Source organism: Sapajus apella, unplaced genomic scaffold (assembly GCF_009761245.1).
Source record: "Sapajus apella isolate SASKATOON/1434 unplaced genomic scaffold, GSC_monkey_1.0 scaffold21, whole genome shotgun sequence".
Lineage (NCBI taxonomy): Eukaryota > Metazoa > Chordata > Mammalia > Primates > Cebidae > Sapajus > Sapajus apella.
In genome coordinates this window covers 571,892-593,611 of record NW_022436961.1, presented here as the reverse complement: position 1 = coordinate 593,611, position 21,720 = coordinate 571,892, and the positions used below count along the sequence as shown (strand labels likewise).

Sequence of the window (21,720 nt, the reverse complement as noted above, 5' to 3'; positions counted from 1 at the left end):
GGTGGAGGTTGCAGTGAGCCGAGATCCTACCACTGCACTCCAGCCTGGGCTGAAGTCTCAAAAAAAAAAAAAAAAAAAGAGCTGCATGTGGTGGACTGAAGTGAGGCAGTCACTTGAGCCCAGGAGTTTGAGGCTGTGGTGAGCTATGTTTGCACCACTTGCCTCCAGCCTGGGTAACAGAGCAACACTCTGTCTCTAAAAATTAAACATGAAAAAACCCCAAAGAACCTCACTGCCTACATGACCTTTGGAAGGTCACATCTTGCTGAGGCTCAACAACCCCATCTGTAAAATTGGTATAAGTTACCCAGCACTTGTGGAATTCTAAGATAGTCTCCAGTACTGAGCTACACAAAGATTTCCTAGCATGGGCCAGGCCCTGTGCTGGGTGTGGGGGACACAGGCACAGGGTTACCAAAACAGATGAAAATCCCTGCCCTTCAGAAGCTGACAGTCTGGGGCAAGAGAGACACAGGAAGTCATGAAATGAGAAGTGCAATAGGGGGAAGAAATGGGAGGGGCCACAGAAGACACAAGTGAGGTCAGGGAACATCTACTCATTGAGAGAAATCAGGGAAGTCTTCCCTGAGGTGGTGGCTTTTTCTTTTTCTTTTTTTTTTTAGAGTTGGGGGTCTGGCTTTATAGTCTAGGCTGAACTGCATTGGCACCATCATAGCTCACAGCAGCCTCGAAATCCTGGGCTCAAGTAATCCTCCTGCCTCAGCCTCCTAAGTAGTTGGGACTACAGGCATGCACCGCTGTGCTTGGATATTTTTTTGTTTATTTGTTTTTGTAGAGGTGGGGGCGTCTCGCTATGTTGCCCAGGCTGGTGTTGAACTTCTGGCCCCAAGCGAATCTCCCACCTATGCCCCTCAAGGTGCTGGGATTATAGATGTGAGCCACCATGACCACCGTCTTTCCATCTTTTTCTTTTTTTGTAGACCATGCCACTGCACTCTAGCATGGACAACAGAGCGAGACTCTATATTTAAAAAAAAAGACTCCATCTCACTCTGTTGCCTAGTCTGGAGTATAGTGGCACCATCATAGCTCGCTGCAGCCTCAAACTTCCTGGGCTCATAGGCTGAGTACAATGGCTCACACTTGTAATCCCAGCACTTTGGGAGGCCAAGGTGGGTCAATCACTTGAGCTCAGGAGTTCAAAACCAGCCTGGCCATAATGGTGAAACCCCATCTCTATTAAAAACACAAAAATTATCTGAGTGGCCAGGTGCAGTGGCTCACACCTGTAATCCCAGCACTTTGGGAGGCCGAGGCAGGTGGATCACCTGAGGTTGGGAGTTCAAGACCAGCCTGACCAAGATGGAGAAGTCCCATTTCTACTAAATATACAAAATTAGCTGGGCATGGTGGCACATGCTTGTAATCCCAGACATTTGGGAGGCTGAGGCAGGAGAATTGCTTGAACCTGGGAGGCGGAGGTTACAGTTAGCCAAGATCATGCCACTGAACTCCAACCTGGGCAACAAGAGTAAAACTCTGTCTCAAAAAAGAAAAACAAAAAAACCCCCAAAAAACAGCATGGTGGCAGGCACCTGTAGTCCCAGCTGCTCCAATGGCTGAGGCAGTAGAATCGCTTGAACCTGGAAAGTGGAGGTTTTGGTGGGCTGAAATCACCCACTGCACTCCTGACTGGGTGACAGAGCAAGATTCTGTCTCAAACAAAACAAAAACAAAACAAAACAAAACAAAAACTTCTGGGCTCATGTGATCCTCCTACCTCAGCCTGCGAAATTGCTGGGAATATAAGCACGTGCCACCATGCCCAGCCTGGGCCAAGACCTTAATGGAAAGGGGTAACTAGTGTGAGAAGGGAGGTATTCGGGGGTAATGGTAATCATTTTCCAGGCAGAGGGCACAGCCCATGCAAGGGCCCTGGGGCAGGACTGTGTCTGGCTGTTGGAGGAACAGTGAGTAGGCCCGTGTGGCTGGAGCAGAGTGAGGAGGGGGAGAGAGGAAGGGGGAAGGGGGGAAGGAGGACAGGTTGGGCAGGGCCTGCAGGCCTTGGGGAGGTGGGGGAAGTTAAGTAGTTTATCTTTTAATGTAAGTGTGATGGGAAATCAGGAAGCAGGGAAGAAACAGTCCAATTTAAGTTTTTGGGTTTTTTTTTTTTGTTTTGTTTTGTTTTTGAGATGGAGTCTCCCTCTGTCACCCAGGTGGGAGTGCAGTGGCGTGATCTCGGCTCACTGCAACCTCCATCTCCCAGATTCAAGTGATTCTTGTGGCTTAGCCTCCTGAGTATCTTGTATTACAGGCACCCGCCACCATGCCCTGCTAGTTTTTGTAATTTTAGTGTAGATAGGATTTCACCCTAATGGCCAGGCTGGTCTGGAACTCCTGACCTCAAGTGGATCAACCTGCCTCAGCCTCCAATTTATGTTTTAATAAAAGGATATTGGTTGGGGTTGGTGGCTCAAGCCTGTTATCCCGGCACTTTGAGAGGCCAAGACTGGATGATTGCCTGAGGCCAGGAGTTCAAGACCAGTCTGGGCAACACAGCGAGACCCATCTCTAAAAAACAAAAACGAACAACCAAAATGTGCAAAGCAGCTGGAATTGGAGAAGAGGGAAAGAGGAATGGAGGTTTTCACCTGAGGAAATGTGTGAAGGGCAGCAGCCTTTGTCCTTTTTTTTAGGAGTAGTGCTCTGTTGCCCAGGTTGGAGTGCAGTGGTGTGATCTCAGCTCACTGCAACCTCCACCTCCCAGGTTCAAGCAGTTCTCCCACCTCAGCCTGCTGAGGAGCTGGGATTACAGGAGCCCACCACCATGCCCAGCTAATTTTTATATTTTTCATAGAGACCGCGTTTCACCATATTGGTCAGGATGGTCTCAAACTCCTGACCTCAGGTGATCCACTCACCTCAGCCTTCCAAAGTGCTAGAATTACAGGCATGAGCCAACGTGCCCGGCTAGCCTTTTGTCCTCAACTGGAAACACAGAGGGCGGTGCCACTGGAGTGGAAAGTTTGCTTTTGGCTGGGAGGAGTCTGACGTGTCTGTTAGGTCCCTAGAGAAGGTGAGGTTATGTCAAGTTTCTGGCATCTGAGATGCAATTGCAGAGGAGGATGGAGACATGAGATCTGGGGAAGGGTATCAGGCAGCTGGAACAGCAGCTGGAAAGGCTTGAAGGTTGGATCCAGTCTTCCTGTGGGGAAAACAGAAAGGAAGGCCCCCAGGCTGGAGCAAGGGGTGGGAGCAAAGGCAATGCAGAGCATGGAGAGCAGAGAGGCCAGGCCCGGCTGGTATGAAGGGCAAGGTTTAGCCTCTCCTAGGGGCTTCCTTAATCCTCCAGCCCCCGGTAATATTCTGAGTCTCATTATGGAGACTCCCTTGGAGGGAGATGAGCCTTATGTGGCAGAATGTAGGCTCTGAGATGGGGGGGCACTCAGCTGGGAATGACAGCAAGAGAAGGGGTGCAGAGGGGAGCAATGCCTAAGTACTCACCCCAGAACTGTACCAGGAGGACAAGCATCATGCCGGGGAACCCCTCTCCTGGCCCATCCGACTTCCTGCCACAATCTCCACCTCCTGCCGCAGAGGCAGATGTGACACCCACGACTAGACAGACAGCAGATGTTGGTGTTGCAGGCTGCAGGGGCTCCACTTCCTGCCAAGGCATGCCTCAGTTTCCCCAATTCGTTTTCTATCTAAAAGGCAGTATACAGGCCAGGCGACATGGGTCACGTCTGTAATCCCAGCACTTTGGGAAGCTGAGACAGGTGGATTACCTGAGGTCAAGACCAGCTTGGCCAACATGATGAAACCCTGTCTCGACTAAAAATACAAAAATTAGCTGGGCATCATAGCCGGTGCCTGTAGTTGGAGCTACTCCAGAGTCTGAGGAAGGAAAATGGCCTGAACCCAGGAGGTGGAGGTTACAGAGAGCTGAGATTGTGCCACTGCACTCCAGCCTGGGCAACAAGAGAAAAACTGTCAAGCAAGCAAGAAAAGAAAGAAAGAGAGTGAGAGAGAGAGGAAAGGACAGAAGAGAGAGAGAGAGAGAGGAAATGACAGAAGAAAGAAAGAAACAAAGAAAAAGAAAGAGAGAGAAAGGAAGGAAGGAAGGAAGGAAGGAAGGAAGGAAGGAAGGAAGGAAGGAAGGAAGGACAGTGTACTTGGGTGAGGGGGGAATGCACTCCTGTGATCTTTCTGGAAGGCTCTACATAAACACATGTGGATACAGCAAGACACAATGAGATAGCAGGTGACTCTGTGGGGGAGGGGCAAGCAGCATAAGCCTGAGCGGTGAGTTAAATGACAGGGTCCCTACCTCAATTGTTTTGCTCCGAAAATGTCTTTCTTTTGTTGGGCACTATATCTCACACCTGTAATCCCAGCACTTTGGGAGGCTGAGGCGGGGGGACTGCTTGAGCCCAGGAGTTTAAGATCAGCCTGGGAACATGGTGAGACCCCATCTCTATTAAAAAAAAAAGATACAGACGGGGCTCGGTGGCTCATGCCTGTAATCCTAGCACTTTGGGAGGCCAAGGCAGGTCGATCACCTGAGGTCAGGAGTTCAAGACCAGCCTAGCCAACATGGTAAAACCCCATCTCTACTAAAAATACAAAAATTAGCTGGGCTTAGTGGTGGGCACCTGTAATCCCAGGTAGTTAATAGGGTTGAGACAGGAGAGTTGTTTGAACCAGGGAGGCAGAGATTACAGTGAGCCAAGATCCTGCCACTGTACTCCAGCCTGGGCAGCAGAGTGAGTCCCTGCCTCTGAAAAAAAAAAAAGGTGCAGTGACTCACGCCTGTAATCCCAGCACTTTGAGAGGCCAAGGCAGGCTAATTAGGAGGTCAGGAATTGCAGATCAGCCTGACCAACAGGGTGAAACTCCATCCCTACTAAAAATGTAAAAATTAGCTGGGCATGGTGGCACACACCTGTAATACCAGCTACTGAGGAGGCTGAGGCAGGAGAATTGCTTGAACCCAGGAGACGGAGTTTGCAGTGAGCCGAGATCACACCACTGCACTCCAGTCTGGACGACAGAGTGAGACTTCACCTAAAAAATAATACTAATAAAGTCTTCCTTCACTGTTCAGAGAAATAGATTTCTGTTAATAACTTTGGATCCTATTACATTGCCTGGGAGAAGTGTGAGCCACCGTACCCGACCTCATGTGAGTTTTTAAGGAAGGGATTCCTCGGGGATTCTGCTGTACTCCCAAGAGCTTGGCCCAGTTTGGTGAGGCTTTTGAGGCTCCCATCTCCATCTCCCACCTGGAATTCAAGAAGGCCATCGTACCCTAGATCCTGAAGGGGATGGGGAGCCCTCAGAGGGGCCTGTGGCAGCGGAGTGACTTGTCCCCTCCTTCTGTGCCTGGTGTCCACAGAGCCAGCTGACTGCCTGCACGAGGGTCCTGGAGAGCTCCAAGGAGCTTCTAGAGACAGCCAACCACACTCTGCAGGCATGGACAGTGAGAACTTTCCTCAGGTGAGCGCCTCTGATGCTGCCGGGTAAAGAACAGTGTGCCCTGCCGGCGTGGTGGCTCACACCTGTAATCCCAGCACTTTGGGAGGATGAGGCAGGTAGATCACCTGAGGTCGGGAGTTCAAGACCAGCCTGACCAACATGGTGAAATCTCATCTCTAATAAAAAAACAAAAAAATTAGCTGGTTGTAGTGGTGGGTGCCTGTAGTCTCAGCTACTTGGGAGGCTGAGCCAGGAAGATCACTTCAATGCGGGAGGTGGAGGTTGCCGTGAGCCGAGATTGCATCATTGTACTCCAGCCTGGGTGGCACAGTGAGACTCTGTCTCAAAAAAAAAAAAAAAAATTAGCCGAGTGTGGTAGCAGGTGACTGGCTGGTCTCGAACTTCTGACCTTGTGATCTGCCTCCCTTGGCCTCCCAAAGTGCTGAGATTAGAGACACGAGCCACTGGTGCCGGACTGAAATTCCAATTTAACTGGGCATCCTGTAGTTTTATATACTGAATTTGCCAGCTGTATGGAATGGTCGTGGGCAGGAGGTTGGGGTGGGTATGGGAGCCAGTCTTGGCCATCTTCGGTCTTCAGGGCACTGTCAAGAAGGGGGAAAATTCACAGTGTTTTCCCGCAGTGCTGGGGCACTTTGGCAAATGCCTTCCTCGCCAGGCCTCAGTCTTCATGTCTGTAGAATGGCTTTATGATTTGGTAGAAACGAGTCTTTGGGCCAGGTGTGGTGGCTCATGCCTGTAATCCCAGCACTTTGGGAGGCTGAGGTGGGTACATCACCTGAGGTCAGGAGTTCGAGACTAGCCTGGCCAACATGATGAAACCCCGTCTCTCTAAAAATACCAAAATTGGCCAGGTGTGGTGGTGGGCGGGGGTAATCAGAGCTACTTGGGAGGCTGAGGCAGGAGAATTGCTTGAATGAGGGAGGCGGAGGTTGTAGTGAGGTGAGATCATGCCAGTGCACTCCAGCCTGGGCAACAGAGCAAGAATCTGTCTAAAAAAAAAAAGAGAGAAATCTTTGAATGTTGTTCTGTCCCTCTCTCTAGGCTGCCAAGCAAATCAAACATGGGTAAGAAGCTGGGGTCTACCCCCAACCCAACTGCCCTGCCCCTGGTATGAAGACAGGGGCCACCTGGTGAGGGTGTCTCAGTCCGGAGCCTTGGATATGTGCCCAGAGGAGGGGCCTTCCCATACCATAGATTTACCCGGCCTGGTCCCCCACAAGATGCCTGCTACCTCCTTCCCCACAGTGACCACGGAACCTGCCTTCTGGCTGTCATTGAAAGCTAAGGTCAGTGATAACATGAGACACCTCATGGTGGACTTCGTGCATGAGCAGCAGATGCTCCAGGCACTCAAGTTCCTGCCTGGTGAGAGGGGCATGCAATGGAGTGCCAGGACTTTGGTGGAATGGCCTGGAAGGCTAGGAGACCCTGAAACAGGACCTGGAGTAAGGTAGACGGCCAGGTGTCTGAATTCTGCCTGGGGCAGACGGAGGCCTGAGAATGCCAAGCCCTACAGGGGCGGAGTCCTCGTCAAGCCCTGCTCCTGGGTGGAGCTATGAGACGCCTCCCCCTTCTCCCCACCAGGTTGGAAAACACAACTGTCCCCAGTGGTGGAGCCGTGAGAATACCATGCCCTGGGGCAGTGGAGTCCTCATAAAACCTTGCCCCTGGATAAAGTCATGAGAAGGACCCACCCACCACATGGTAGCTTCTGGGAAAACCCTGTCCCCAGGGGTGGAGCCCTGAGAAGGCCACTCCTCTGGGGAGAAATGGACAGAAAACCCACACTGCCTATGATACAGCCCCAAAGAAAGCCACATTCCTCGATGGTAGAGAATTTGCAATAATTCTGCCTCTAAATGATGGAATCCTGAGAAAGCACAGCCCTCCCCCAACTCCTTGGTGGAATCTTAAAGAGTCTCCATGGCCAGGCACAGTGGCTCACACCTGTAATACCACCACTTTTGGACACCGAGGAGGTAGATCACCTGACGTCAGGAGTTTGAGACCACCCTGCCCAACATGGTGAATCCCCATCTCTGCTAAAAGTACAAAATTAGCCGGGCATGGTGGTGCATGCCTGTAATCCCAGCTACTCGGGAGACTGAGGCAGGAGAATCACTTGAGACCAGGAGGTGGAGGTTGCTGTCAGCCAGGATTGTGACACTATACTCCAGTGACAAGAGCAAGACTCTGTCCCCCACAAAAAAAGTCTCCACTCCCAAGCGTGGAACCCCATTGTGGCCACACCCTCAAAACTGTCCATCATGTGGCTAGGTGGGGCTGAAGCAAGCCCCCTGCCCCTGGCACCAGGCCCAGAACCCTGATCCCCTCTCCCTTCCATATTGGGCAGTGCCCAGTACGCCAGTGACCAACCTGGCTGAGACCCTGGTGGCAGATAACTGTGTGACCCTGGTGTGGCGCATGCCGGATGAGGGCAGCAAGATTGACTACTACGTGCTGGAATACTGGGGAGCCAACTTTGAGGGCCCACCCTGCCTCAAGGACCAGCCAGGGATGGTCATCAAGGGTATCTGGTAGACAGAGTATATAAGGGCGGTGTGCACCAGCTCCACCCAGCTGATGAACAGCAACCCCCTCCAGGCTCCTGTCTCGCCATCTGTTGTCGGGGGTCTCAGGGACAATTCCTGTATCAGACAGTGGCTGGGCGCGATGGCTCATGCCTGTAATCTCAACACTTTGGGAGGCTGAGGTGGGTGGAGGATCGCCTGAGGTCAGTAGTTCAAGACCAGCCTGGCCAACATGGTGAAAACCTGTCTCTACTAAAAATAAAAAAAATGAGCTGGGCATGATATTGGGCACCTGGTAATCTCAGCTACTAGGGAGGATGAGGCAGGAGAATCCCCGGAACCCGGGAGGTGGTGGTTGCAGTGAGCTGAGATCACGCCACTGCACTCCAGCCTGGGCAACAAGAGCGAGGCTCCATCTCTAATAATAATAATAATAATAATAATAAATGAATATATATTTTTAGATGGGATCTTGCCATTTCCCTAGGCTGGTCTCCAGGTTCTAGTCTCAAGCAATCTTGCCTCAGCCTCCCAAACAGCTAGATACTGTCCTCGGATCAGGGAACAAAGTAGACAGTAATCTCTTCCCCCCTGAAGTTGGTATTCTGGATTCACCCTCCAAGTATTTGGGTACTCCTTGGCAGTTATAAGTAATTGAAAGCTGGCCAGGCACGGTGGCTCATGCCTATAATACAGCACTTTGGGAGGCTGAGACAAGAAGATTGCTTGAGTCCTGGAGTTGGAGACCAGCCTGGGTAACAAAGCAAGAGCCCATCTCAACAAAAACCTTTTCAAAAGTTACCTGGGCATGGTGGTCCCAGCTACCAAGGGAGGCTAAGGTGGGAAGATCGTTTGAGCCCAGGAGTTGGAGGCTGCAGTGAGCCATGACTGCACCACCGCACTCCAGCCTGAGCAATAGGGTGAGACCCTGTCTCTAAAAAAACAGAGAGAGAGAAAGAAAAAGAAAAAACCCCAGGGGATCCACCCAGCTGGTGGAGGTAGGTTCTGATGGGGGAAAGCCTCGTGAGATTAAAAAGCCTCATTGTGGCTGGGCATGGTGGCTCACGCCAGTAATCCCAGCACTTTGGGAGGCTCAGGTGGGTGAATCACTTGAGCTTAGGAGTTCGAGACCAGCCAGGCCAACATAGTGAAACCCTATCTCTACTAAAAATACAAAAAAATTGGCTGGGCATGGTGGCAGGTGCCTGTAGTCCCAGCTACTTGGGAGGCTAAGGAGTTAGAATTGCTTGAACCCAGGAAGTAGAGGTTGGAGTGAGCAGGGATCACATCATTGCACTCCAGCCTGGGCAACAGGGAGACTCTGTCTCCAAAAAAAAAAAAAAAAAAAGAAAGAAAGAAAAAAAAAAAGCCATCCTCATCCAGGGGAATCCTCAGGGTCAGGGAGAGGCTGACACTGACAGGTTAACTATCACCATTCACCAGCTGCTTTTGGGCTGTAATCAGCTGGCTAGTTATCTGTAATTAGCTTACATGGTTAATAACGAGCATGCTAATTTCAGGGGAAAAAGTCACCAGCTGCAGGGGAACAGCTATTGGCTTATCCTTTGCTTGAGAATCAAAATAAACACATCCCCTTTTATTTGTTTCAAATAGAATTCCACAAACCTCTCCTCCAAGTGCTACTACATTTTGGTTTATTTTGTTTCCTTGTAACTTTGTATTTTGAAATAATTATAGATTCACAGGAAGTTGCCAAAATAACTAAAACAAAAACTGCAGGAGGACCCATGTAGTCAGCATAAAAACCAGGAAACAGACTTGGGTGCTGTGGACTCACATTTTACCTTTTTTTTTTTTTTTTTTGAGACAGTCTTATTCTGCTGCCCAGGCTGGAGCGCAGTGGCATGATCTTGGCTCACTGCAACCTCAGCCTCCCAGGTTCAGGTGATTCCCCTGCCTCAGCTTCCTGAGTAGCTGGCACTACAGGAACATGCCACTATGCCTGGCTAATTTTTGTATTTTTAGTAGAGATGGGGTTTCTCCATGTTGACCTGGCTGGTCTCGAACTCCCAACCTCAGGTGATTCACCTGCCTCGGCCACCCAAAGAGCTGGGATTGCAGACATGAGACACTGCACCTGGCCACATTTTTACAGTTTTATAGGTGCTCACTCAGGTGTGCTTGTATAATTCTGCATACTTTTCTCCCATGTGTAAATTCACGTCACCACCAATACCACAGTCAAAGTATAGATCTGTTCTGTCACTATGGGGCTTCCAGGTGCCATGCTTTATAACCACAGCTTCCTGCCTTTGACAAACTTCCTAGTAATTGAATTCCTCAGGGCAGAAAGTTGGATTCATCGAAAGCTGTGCAGGAGTGAGGATGCTGATGAAATGGCCACCTATGTGGTCATTTGCAATCCACCTACTGTTTTGTTGATTACTTGGAAAGACAGGAGGGTTTGGGTTGTTTTCTTTCTTTCCCCCCTGCTTTTTTTTTTTTTTTTTTTTTTTTTTGAGACAGAATCTCACTCTGTCACCCAGGCTGTAGAGCAGTGGCACAATCTCAGCTCACTGCAACTTCTGCTTCCCAGATTCAAGTGATTCTTAGCAAATAACCCCACATTCAGGATATATTTCTCAAACCAATCTGTAAAAGAAATAATCCAAGATAGTTACCATTATGCCATTGACAGACTGTACTGCCAAGAAACCAGTTCTCTGTAGAGTGATAGGGCCTTAAAGAAAAAGGGAAAAAGAAAGAAATATAGCAAACCATAAATTTTAGATTATAGTTTTACATATTGGATATGGACATTTACATTTGGATATAGATTAACCTATATACTCCAAAACACTTTCCCTCTTCCAGAAAAGAGAAAAATCTTAGGAGTGGAATTTTATGAAAGGAAAAGCACAAAGCTGTAATGATGCAGCCTGTAAGGTTTAATCTCGGCCATAAGCAACTTACTGTAATCATATTTTACCCCAAAAGGTTGCTCCACAATGCATGTGCTGTGGCATGTACTTTAGAAGGCTTTGTCTTCCGTTGTGGTCTTTGATATAATAGAGCGAGATGTTCTGAAACCTCCTCCATCCTACAGAAAATATGACTGGACCTCAGGACTTGAGGATTTTCTTATGCCAGCAGTGTTTCTTTAGGTGCATCTGAGGGGGTGAGAGGGTAAGATGACTGATGGAGAGGAAATCCACAGAGCATCAGGCACCAAGTATGCAGCAAAGGGACCCACCTGCAAGAATCTAAATCTAACATTGCCCTAACTGTTGCCCAAGCCACCCAGGATAATGGGGTAATGGGGGTCAAAGTTCTGCACAAATTTGCAGGGAACATTTTCAATCTCAACGTGGATGTATATCCCAGGTCGAAAACCCTCATACTGAGCTCTGTCTTCACCATCTTGATCTTCAAATTCTGTGAGATTCAAGTATGCATGACATAAAACAAACAAACTCCATATGCCATTATCTGTAACAAACATAAGATTAACACGAACAAATGAGCAATTTCTATGTAAAGAAACTGTGGAAATAATTATGTAGGCTTTATTCTATTAAAAATGGTACACATTTGGCTGGGCACGGTGGCTTACACCTGTAATCCCAGCACTTCGGGAGGCTGAGGTGGGCAGATCACTTGAGGTTAAGAGTTTGAGACCAGCCTGGCCAACATGGTGAAACCCTTGTCTTTGCTAAAAATATGAAAATTAGCTGGGTGTGGTCGTGCATGCCTGTAGTCCCAGCTACTTGGGAGGCTGAGGTGAGAGAATTGTTTGAACCCAGGAGACAGTAGTTACAGTGAGCTGAGTTCATGCCATTGCACTCCAGTTTGGGAAATAGAGCAAGACTCCACCTTAAAAATAAAAACAAAGCAAAACAAAAAAACCACAAAAAACTACTATGCATTTTACCTCTACAGTCTGCTCAGAATATGTCCCAACTGTTTTCTTCTCTGCTGCTCCAAGGTATAGCAAATGTAGAAAACTCTGTGGAGCCCTGCGTGCCCAAACACTGGAAAGGTCCCCAGTCCACACCTTCTTTCCTTCCTCACCAAAAACCCAACACTGCCCTCCCCTTCACTCAGCTGATGGCTGTTTCCTGATTCATCCAAAACCGAAAGAACCTCCATGGTCAAACCTCTACCAGGGTTTCCTCCTGTATCCAGCCTTATCAGATCTCTGACTTAGCCCATAGGAGAGCTATGTGTGGCTATTTAAATTAAAATTAATTACAATTACATAATATTTAAAATGCAGTTCCTTAGTCACACTAGTCACACTGGAGGTGGTCCCTGTCAACCTGTGGCCAGGGTTACAATATTGGGAAGCACAGACGTGTGCCTTCATGATAACCAAAAGTTCTACAGGCAGCTCAGGCACAGATGATCTGTCCATGCCTCCACTCAGGGCCACACATCACTTGCTCACTAGTCACCATCCACTCTTCCTGGACTTTATTCCAAAAGCTCTTCTCTCTGTTATTTCTCTTATCTCAAAACCTTTTGATTCCACTTCTTCAACTAACAACTTCTCCATTTCTCTGCTTCTCTCTGCAGCAAACCCCCACAAAAATTTTCTACAGTCACAGACTCCAGTTCCTCTGCTCCATTCTCCTACATCCATGACAAGTGGAACTTGCCAAGATTCCTGAAGGCCTCCATGCCCCTCCTCCAGTAGTCAATGCTGCCTTCACCATAGTTACAGGGCAGCGGGATCTGAACAACATGTCACCTCCGTGTACAGGGGACTGAGTGCCTGTATGCTGACACTGCTTCTCCCTCCTGGGCACTGTTTCTCCCTCCTGGGCACTGCTCAGGCCTCACCGTTGCAGTCAACCCCTCTCACCCACACCAGTCCTGCTCCTCCCTCTCACTCTGCACTCACTCCCTGGTCACTTCACAGCTTTAAGTGGCATCTACATGCTGAGAGCTGTTCATCTAAGTCCCTAGCCAGTCCTCTCTCTCTAGACCCAACACTCTGCTTGTCTGCATGACACCCAGCTGACCCAAACATCATCCTCCCAAAGCTACATCTGTATAGGATTTCCTGTCTAACTTACAACAATCCACCCTTCCAGGAACTTCCAGTTGTCACCCTCATTTCCTCTCACACACCCCACATTCAGTCCACCAGGAAATCCTACTGACCCACTTCCAAATAATGTATATCTGGTTTGACTCTCTGTCTCATCTCCACTGGCAACCCTCTGGTTTGTGCCACCTGAATGATCTCTTGGCAGAGTGATCTGATTACCTGAATGTCTCTCCTCTGCTCAAAATCCTCCAAGGACTCCCATTTCAATGAATGAAAAACTCAGTGTTTTACAATGACCCACAGGCTCTACGTCATTTTAAATTGTAAATGGTGTGAAGCGAAGACTTCAGAGTTAGCTTAGTCATGTCTGTCAAAAGTCAACACAGACTTGCAACCACCAAGCTAATACCTAATCAGGAGACAGTTCTTTGACTAGATGAAGACCTAGGCTGAGCAGAGCCTTTCAACTCCATTTCACAAATTGTATACCTAATCTGTTACAGCTTACAGACACTCCTGGCCCCATAAACAAGGTGCAACTCAGATGCTTGCCATCAACTGTACACACGTTTCTGTATCCTTCAGAGTGAGATCACCACCTCCAGCAGCCTGCTCAGCACCGCCAGGCAGGAGGGCCACACCATCTCCCTTTATCTCCACATCTGACCTTACACTCTACATGTCCTTCTGAACTCTGACCAAGATGAGTTTTCAGAGCACTCCTCCTGGGAGCTCTGGTGTGTCCATAAGCCACACAGGCCACCAATCACCTGCCATTAAAATCAGGGGGCAGCAATCTAAATAGGCAGCCAAGGCTTGGACTAAAGTGAACACTGTCTCAGATTACTACACTGTGAAAGTTTCAAAAGCAGAGACCGTGTCTCAGTCATTTCTGTTTCCTAATTCTTGGTACAAATTAGGTGTGGATATTTTTCTGGTGATTTTCTGACTGCAAGGACAATGAACTCACTGCACGAATAAAACACACTCACATCATCTCTACCCAGAGTCCAAATGAAAGGCACAGAAGCAGGATAGAAGCAGAGACTCAAATGAACTCAGGGATTCCCGTGCTGTGATAGTCTTGCTGAAGGGCTGAGAGGAACTGAGGTTTCTCACCTGCGCTTGTTTCTGCGTTTCTCCTTTGAGACCATGAAAATATGTGCTTTCTCCTTCATCACATTCTGCATCAAACATCTCCTTCTTATCCAAATGCTTTTTCTTGGCACTTTTCTCTTCATTGGGGTCAATGTCTTCCCTAACTTCTTTCTCTACGTCTTCATTCTTAAATTTCCAGAATAAAAAATGTTGTGTACATTTATGAAGGTCTTTTTTAAATTAGATTTTTAGTTCTATTTGAACAAAACAGAAAAATTCAATTTGAACAAAAAGTTCTATTTAAAAAAAAATTTTAGCAAAAATCTTTATCATTATCAATTAGACAAAACAAAATACGACATTTGTCTCTGAATAACATGGTACTGCTACAGGAAATGGTTATATCTGCATTACAATTAGCTTCCATTCCATAAGCTGGCTGGGAACACAAACCGGAATAAAAATAATAGACGTGCCCCTCACCCAGGTGCCTCTAGACCCTGTTCTAAATAAGTATTAGAGAGAACAGGAACTTCATTCTTTTAAATGACAATGAATTAATTTAAGAAGAGAACAATGGCAATGGTGGAATGTAAGTCCAAGGAGCTAAGATTTCTGTGAATGAAAAACCACAGCGGACTTGGCAAATGACTGGCAAGAGGCAGTAGTAAGTATCATCCAAAACTTAACAAGTAAACAAGAAAGCTTCTCTCTGGTCCCCACATCCCCATCATTTAGGAAGGAATCCGTTCACCCAGTCTGCAGTATTCACACATCACAAGTAAGATTTGCATTTCTCAATGTGGGCCTCTCTCAGAACACAATGACAAACAATAGGCAGCCACAGCAAAGTCATACCTGAGTAATGGGGCCTGTTTTCCCTTCTGCACGTCCTCTGTTTCCAGGTATTCAAAGTCATTGTAGAGCTTCTCTGGGAAAAGAACACCCAAAGGCTGCTCTGTGAGCCAGGCATGCATGTGCCGCTGACCCCATCTGCCACAGGCCCACAGTGTGCTCCATGTTCCAAGCCTCATTTTCACTGTTCCCATTACTACACACACAGTCAGAACTTTGCACTCAGGAATGCTTTGTAATTCATCATCTGTTTAGGTAAACTAAATGGACCCAAGCCACATTTCCACACTTCACGTCAAAACCTCAATCTCAGTTTTCTCAATCTGCTCTGTCACTCAGGCTGGAGTCCAGTGGTGCAGTCTCAGCTCACTGCAACCTCTACCTCCTGGGTTCAAGCAATTCTCCTGCCTCAGTAGCTGGGATTACAGGTGCCCATCACTGGGCCTGGCTACTTTTGTACTTTTAGTAGAGATGGGATTTTACCATATTGGCCAGGCTGGGCTCGAACTCCTGATCTCATGAACTACCCACCTCAGTCTCCCAAAGTGCTGGGATTACAGGCGTGAGCCACCAGGCCCAGCCAATGCACACTTTTTATGAGAGACACAAAGGTCTGCATCCCCCCAAACGAATAGTTCAAAGAGTGAACAGAAAAGCCCCACGCTGATACCAGCACATGTGAAAAAGAGTCTCAGTGTAAGTTCAACACAACACAATCATGTAACACACCTAGGGGAAATCTTAGATTATATAAAACATAGCATTTAGATTAAGAGTAGAGCCCCAAACCACACCAAACCCATGGGAAGAACTCATTCACTCATTCCTTCAGTTGTTTTTGGAGCTCTGGGCTCAATTATAGGTCCCACTCTTAAAAGAAATTAACAAGTAAGGCTGCAGTGGCTTATGTCTGTAAACCCAGCACTTTGGGGGCCCTGGAAGCGGAGATTGCAGTGAGCCATAATTGCGTCACTGAACTTCAGCCTGGGTGACAGAGTGAGACCCTGTCTCAAAAAAAGGAAAGAAAGGATATAAAAGAAATAGACAAGTTAAAACTTATTTGGAGAGCAACGTTTAGAAGGCTATTAAGACATATTCACATAAGAGCCAAAGAACCAGGTAGATGATATGATAGACAGGAAGCTCCTATTTGTAATAAATGCAAAGAAAGCATCACATAGGAATAAACCTAACAAGAAATGTGCCAGAAGTTTGATTTTTTAAAAAAGAAGAAAAACATTAATAAGCTACCGAACGACAAAAGGAATAGCATCACCGCCATCACTCGTAAGTGCTCTCTACACCAAGCACTGCATTAAGTACTTTCCTTGCCTTAACAACGTTCTTAAATCCAAGGAAGTTGGTGTTGTAATATTATCTACGGAATAATGATTTGCCCTCATTTGAACAAAAAGACTCAACATCAACAATATGCCAATTCTTCCTTTAACACAGCTACAACCCAGAACCATCACTAAGGACTTCTGGTCTAGAGAAGAGAACAAATTATTCCCTCCTGACTAAGAAGTGTAACCTCAACTCTAGAAATAGTAGACAAGAGATGATCAGTGGAGACTTCTGAAAGGTGGACAGAGAAAGCCTGCCAAGGGACTCTAGCACTGGGGATTGCATAGTGGCCAGGTGTCTCCCTGGACCCCATCCAACAAGAGGGTGACCCAGGCCCAGTGGCTCCCAACTCCCAACCTAGCAATAGAAGGCAACCCAGGCAGGTTCAGTCATCCCAGGTCAAAGGAGATCTTCCACACAACAAGAAAACCAGCTCCACACACCAAGGCAACCATCCCCCACCCACCTAGCTGTAGCAGGTGGCCCAGCCTGGGGCCGCTCCCCTGTTCCCTCAGGTGGTTACCAGCAGGGACTGGTGGGAGAGTCCCAGTGATACCAGATAAGACAAACAGACCAAAATGGCACCATCTAGGCTCCGTAATTAAATTGTCATTGGAATCACAGCCCACAAAATAGACCAGGACCTAACCAGGAGAACTACCTGCAAAAATAAAAAAAAGTTACATAGGCCTCCTAACAGAATAACCCAAATGTGTAGAAATCAAAAGAATATCACCTGCCATACTACTGAGAAAATCATAATTTGAATGTGAAAGGACAACTGAAATCATCAACACTGAAATGAGTCAGATGCTGGAACCATCTGAGTCATTGCTTTTAATAGCCAGTATAAAAGTGTTTCAACAAGCAACTACAAATCTCATGGCAACAAGCAAACAACTAAAAACTTCACCAAAGACAATGAAGAAGAATCAAATGGAAATTAGAAATATAAAATACAGTAGCAGAAATTTAAAAAAAATGTCTGTGGATGGGCTCTACTGAGTAAAATAGAGATGACAGAGGAGAGAATCAGAGAACCTGAAGCCTGATCAACATAATTCACCCAGTCTAAACAACAGAGAGAAAATAACCTGAAAACAAATGAACAGAGCTGCACAGACCTGTGGGACGATAACAAAAGACTCCACATTTATGTTATCTGAGTTCCCACAGGAGACCAGAGCTGCAAGAGCACACAAAGAACTAATTCCTGATGATTCCCACATTTGGTGAAAGGTATAAACTTACAGATTCAAGAAGCTGAGCAAACCTCAAAGTATACCAAAGAAAGCAACACCAATTAAACCTTCAAAACTAAAAACAAAGACCAAAAAGACCCCCTACAGAAGGCCTGTAGGGACACGCCAATTCAAATACCAGTGTATTTCTCCTCTACAATCATGGAGGCCAGAAGGAAGTGTCACAACATTTTAAAGTGTTAAAAAAAAAAAAAAGGAATTGTCAGCCACAAATTCTATATCCTGTGAAATTACCCTTCAGAAATGGAGAGAGATATAAAGACATTCCCAGAGGAAGACACTATAGGAATTTGTCACTAGTAAATTTAGAAATGCTTAATATGTGCTGTCATTTCCAGAATACAAAAAATTAAAACAAAAAAATAAGTAAATGACTACAGAAAGTTCTTATGCAGAAGGGATGAATATGGAAATATGTGAGGGGGGACAAAAGAAAGACTAGAAATGTGGATACATACACTAGACAATCCCGAGTTCTTAAAATCACATTTGTTGGCTGAAACTAAAACTATACCACCACCTAATACTCAAGCCAGAGGTTTATAAAAGGAGACATAAATGGAAGGCAGCTTTGAAATGGTAAATACTGGTACCAGTAGACTACTATATTACAATACCCATATTGTAACATCCAGAGCAAACACTTTAAGACTATACAAAGAGATACATGCAACAATATTATACAGAAATAAATCAAGATGGAGGGAAAGAAAAAAGAAACAAACAAAGCAAGTAACAAAAACATCAGACTTAAGCAATTACATAACAAAAAGCACCTTAAATGTAAATGGCCTCAATAAACCAAAAGACAGATTGATGGAGAGCATAGCTATAATAAACACATGGCCCAGCTAGATACTGTTCATAAGAAACTTCAACCTCACTTAACGACCTAAGTAGGCTGAAAGTAGAAGAATGGAGAAAGATATCCTATGCAATCATTAATTTTTAAGGAAGCAAGAGTGAATATATTAATATCTCCTGAAGTAGTCTTCAGAGCAAAATAATTTACCAGAGCTGGAGAGGGTCTTTGCTAAATTTTAAGATCTGAAATTTCCTATACTGCCTTCATATCTTTGAGCCTCACAGGGTCCCAAAGGCCTAGCCATGGGTTTTTCTGTTTCTACCAGACAGCCCCTAACCCCGCCACCTAGCAGGAAAGCCTCCCCACCAGGCTAGTTCTTTTGTCAGCCAGAACAGCTGCACCTAGGCCTAGCAAGTTTCACTTCACCTGTCTGCCAGCCCATGAATTTATTCAAACAAGCCAATCACAAACCCTTTGGGAACGAATGGTCATTGTGCGCTCGTGTTACTATCAAGCCTGCCTGCCTCCCCCAACCCCAGCCCTCACTCTGCTACTGAGTACACTGCCCATCCTACCCTGCTTGGCATGCAGTATCCTCCTCTGAGCTGTGGGTATATGTGACTAAAACACTGCTACCAATCTCATCCATTTACCCCTCCTTCACCAATGGGGTGAAATGAAAGTGACCATAAAAACTGCATAATGACAAAAGGATTAACTCACCAAGAAGACATCAACTTCAACATCCTCCTCTCAGCAACTGTTAAAACTAGGCAGAGGCCAGGTGCAGTGGCTCACGCCTGTCATCCCAGCACTCTGGGAGGCCAACTGAAGGATTGCTTGAGGACAGGAGTTCAAGCCTGGACGACAGAACAAGGCCTCATCTCTCCAAAAAATTTTAAGTTTAGCCAGGTGTGGTGGCACACACCTACAGTCCCAGCTACTTGGGAGGCTAAGGCAGGGGAACTCCTTGAACCTAGGAGGTCAAGGTTGCAGTGAACCATGTCTGTGCCACTGCACACTCTAGCCTAAGTGACAGAGTGAAACTAGGCAGAAAAGGAGCAAGGATTTACAAAAGATCTGAACAGTCAATCAGCAAAATCTGACATTTGTACAAAACCCCACTCCCCAAGAGCAAAATACACATATTTTTAAAGCCAACAGAACATCTACCAAGACAAAATACATTTGGGGCAATAAAAAAAATCACAGCAAATCTAAAAGAATTCAAATCATAAGAATATGTTCTCAGAACATAATGTAATCAAGCTAGAAATCTATAATAGAAAAAGAAGAAACTCTCTAAGTACTTGATAATTAAAACTATGTACTTATAAATAATGCATGGGCCAAAAAGAAGTCCCAAAGGAAATATTAATGAAAATACAACATATGAACATTTGTGGAGTGTAGCTCAGCAGCACTGGGAAGGAAATTTAAGCACTAAATGTTCACATTAGAAATGAGAAAAGACAGGCTGGGCATGGTGGTTCATGATGTAATCCCAGCACTTTTGGAAGCCGAGGTGGGCGGATCGCTAGGTCAAGAGATCGCCAACGTGGTAAAACCTTGTCTCTACTAAAAATACAAAACTTAGCTGGGAGGGATGGTGCGTGCTTATAGTTCCAGCTACTCGGGAGGCTGAGGCAGGAGAATCACTTGAACCCAGGAGGTGGAGGTTGCAGTGAGCCGAGATTGTGCCCCTGTACTCCAGCCTGGCAACAGAGTGAGACTCTGTCTCAAAAAAAGAAAAAAAAAAAGGGTAAAAAAGAAACATTAAAAAGATAAACCAATAAAGAAAAAAAATTTCAAAAAGATAAACCAATAATCTTAGAAATTTCAAAAAGAACAAAATAAATCAAACAAGCAGAAAAACAGAAATAATAAAGGGCAGAAGTCAATAAAATTGAAAACAGAAAAATGGAGAAAAACCAATGAAACAAAAAGCTGGTTATCTGGATGGAATCAACAAAACTAATAAATTTTATGACAAAGATAAAAACAAAGAAGACACAAACAAAAAACATCACGAATAAAACAGGGCTTCTCAAAAAGGCTCCTGCAGCCATTAAAGAGTATTAAGGAAATGCTATAAACATCACCCTCGGAACATCCAAGATGTTCTCTTGCAGAAGACACTCAGTGCAACTTCTGCTTCCCTAACGGGCCTTGAAATACCTTGAAAATCATAAACTAACAAAACTCAGGCAAGATGAAATGGATAACCTGAATCATCCTATAACCATTAAACAAATAAAATTTGTAATTAAGAACTTCTGAACACAAAATCTCCAGGCCCAGATGGTTTCACTGGAGAATTACATCAAATATTTAAAGAATTCATTCCAATTCTATGCAAACTCTTCCAGAAAACAGAATAGGGAACACTTTGCAACTCATTTTATGAGGCCCTTATTATCTCGATGACAAAATCAGTTGAAGATGGTACCCCCCAAAAAAGGAAACAAAAATAAAACAAAACAAAAAAACTCCCACAGACCAGTAACTCTCATGAATGCAAAAGTCCTAGATTTGTACAAAAATTTTCAACTGGTGTTCCTTTTGTAGTTCCTAAGTGTGATGACTGGGTGTTCATGCATATGTGTGGGATATGTCACCCTGAACCCTGTTATGACATTAGCATGTAAAGCATCTGATATGAAAAGAAAAAATAAAAAAAACCACACATATTTCCATATATTGTATTTTCATTTTCATTCATGACCAACCAAGCGAGAGTTATTCCAGGTATGCAAGTCCAGTTCAACAGTCAAAAAAATGAATCAGGCCAAGTGTGGTGGCTCCTGCCTATAAATCTAACACTGAGAGACTGAAGTGGGAAGATCACTTGAAGCTAGGGGTTCAAGACCAGCCTGGGCAACACAGTAGGATCTGGCTCTACCAAACAAACAAAAAAAAATTAGCTGAGGCAGGAGGATCACTGAATCACAGGAGGTCAAGGCTGCAGTGAGCCATGATCATACCACTGCACTCCAGCCTGGGTGACAGAGGAAGACTGTGTCTCTAAAAATAAAAGGATCAATAGGATCTATATCAAAAGAGTAAAGAATGAAACCCATATCCAGATGATCATATCAACTGACACTGAAAGGCTTTAGACAAAATTCAACACCCAATCATGATAATAAATAAATAATAGTGAAAAGATTGGGAACAACATAGGATGTCTACTCTCGGCACTCTTACTCCACATTGTACTAAAAGTCCAGTCATTGAATTAAGGCAGAACATTTTAAAACAGAAATAAGGCTAGGCATGGTAACTCACGCCTGTAATCCCAGCACTCTGGGAGGCTGAGTCAGGCAGATCACTAGAGCTTAGGAG

The 21,720-nt window shown here is 45.8% G+C and overlaps 1 protein-coding gene, 1 non-coding gene and 1 pseudogene across 2 annotated transcripts in view; 1 reads left to right on the top strand and 2 right to left on the bottom strand.

Moving 5' to 3' along the window:
• LOC116558186 (transmembrane and immunoglobulin domain-containing protein 2-like) overlaps positions 1-3,496 on the bottom strand; it is an 11,741-nt gene extending 8,245 nt beyond the window's left edge. Inside the window, exon 1 of the mRNA XM_032288015.1 lies at positions 3,466-3,496. Coding sequence (XP_032143906.1) covers positions 3,466-3,496 — 31 coding nt within the window. The remainder of the gene's footprint in view (positions 1-3,465) is intronic.
• Positions 3,497-10,810: 7,314 nt separating this feature from the next.
• On the bottom strand, positions 10,811-14,205 carry LOC116558212 (annotated as a pseudogene).
• A 6,726-nt stretch (positions 14,206-20,931) lies between these two features.
• LOC116558576 lies at positions 20,932-21,034 on the top strand. Its single transcript, XR_004272077.1, has one exon. It is a non-coding gene; the product is annotated as a small nucleolar RNA U13 (small nucleolar RNA).
• Positions 21,035-21,720: the final 686 nt, after the last annotated feature.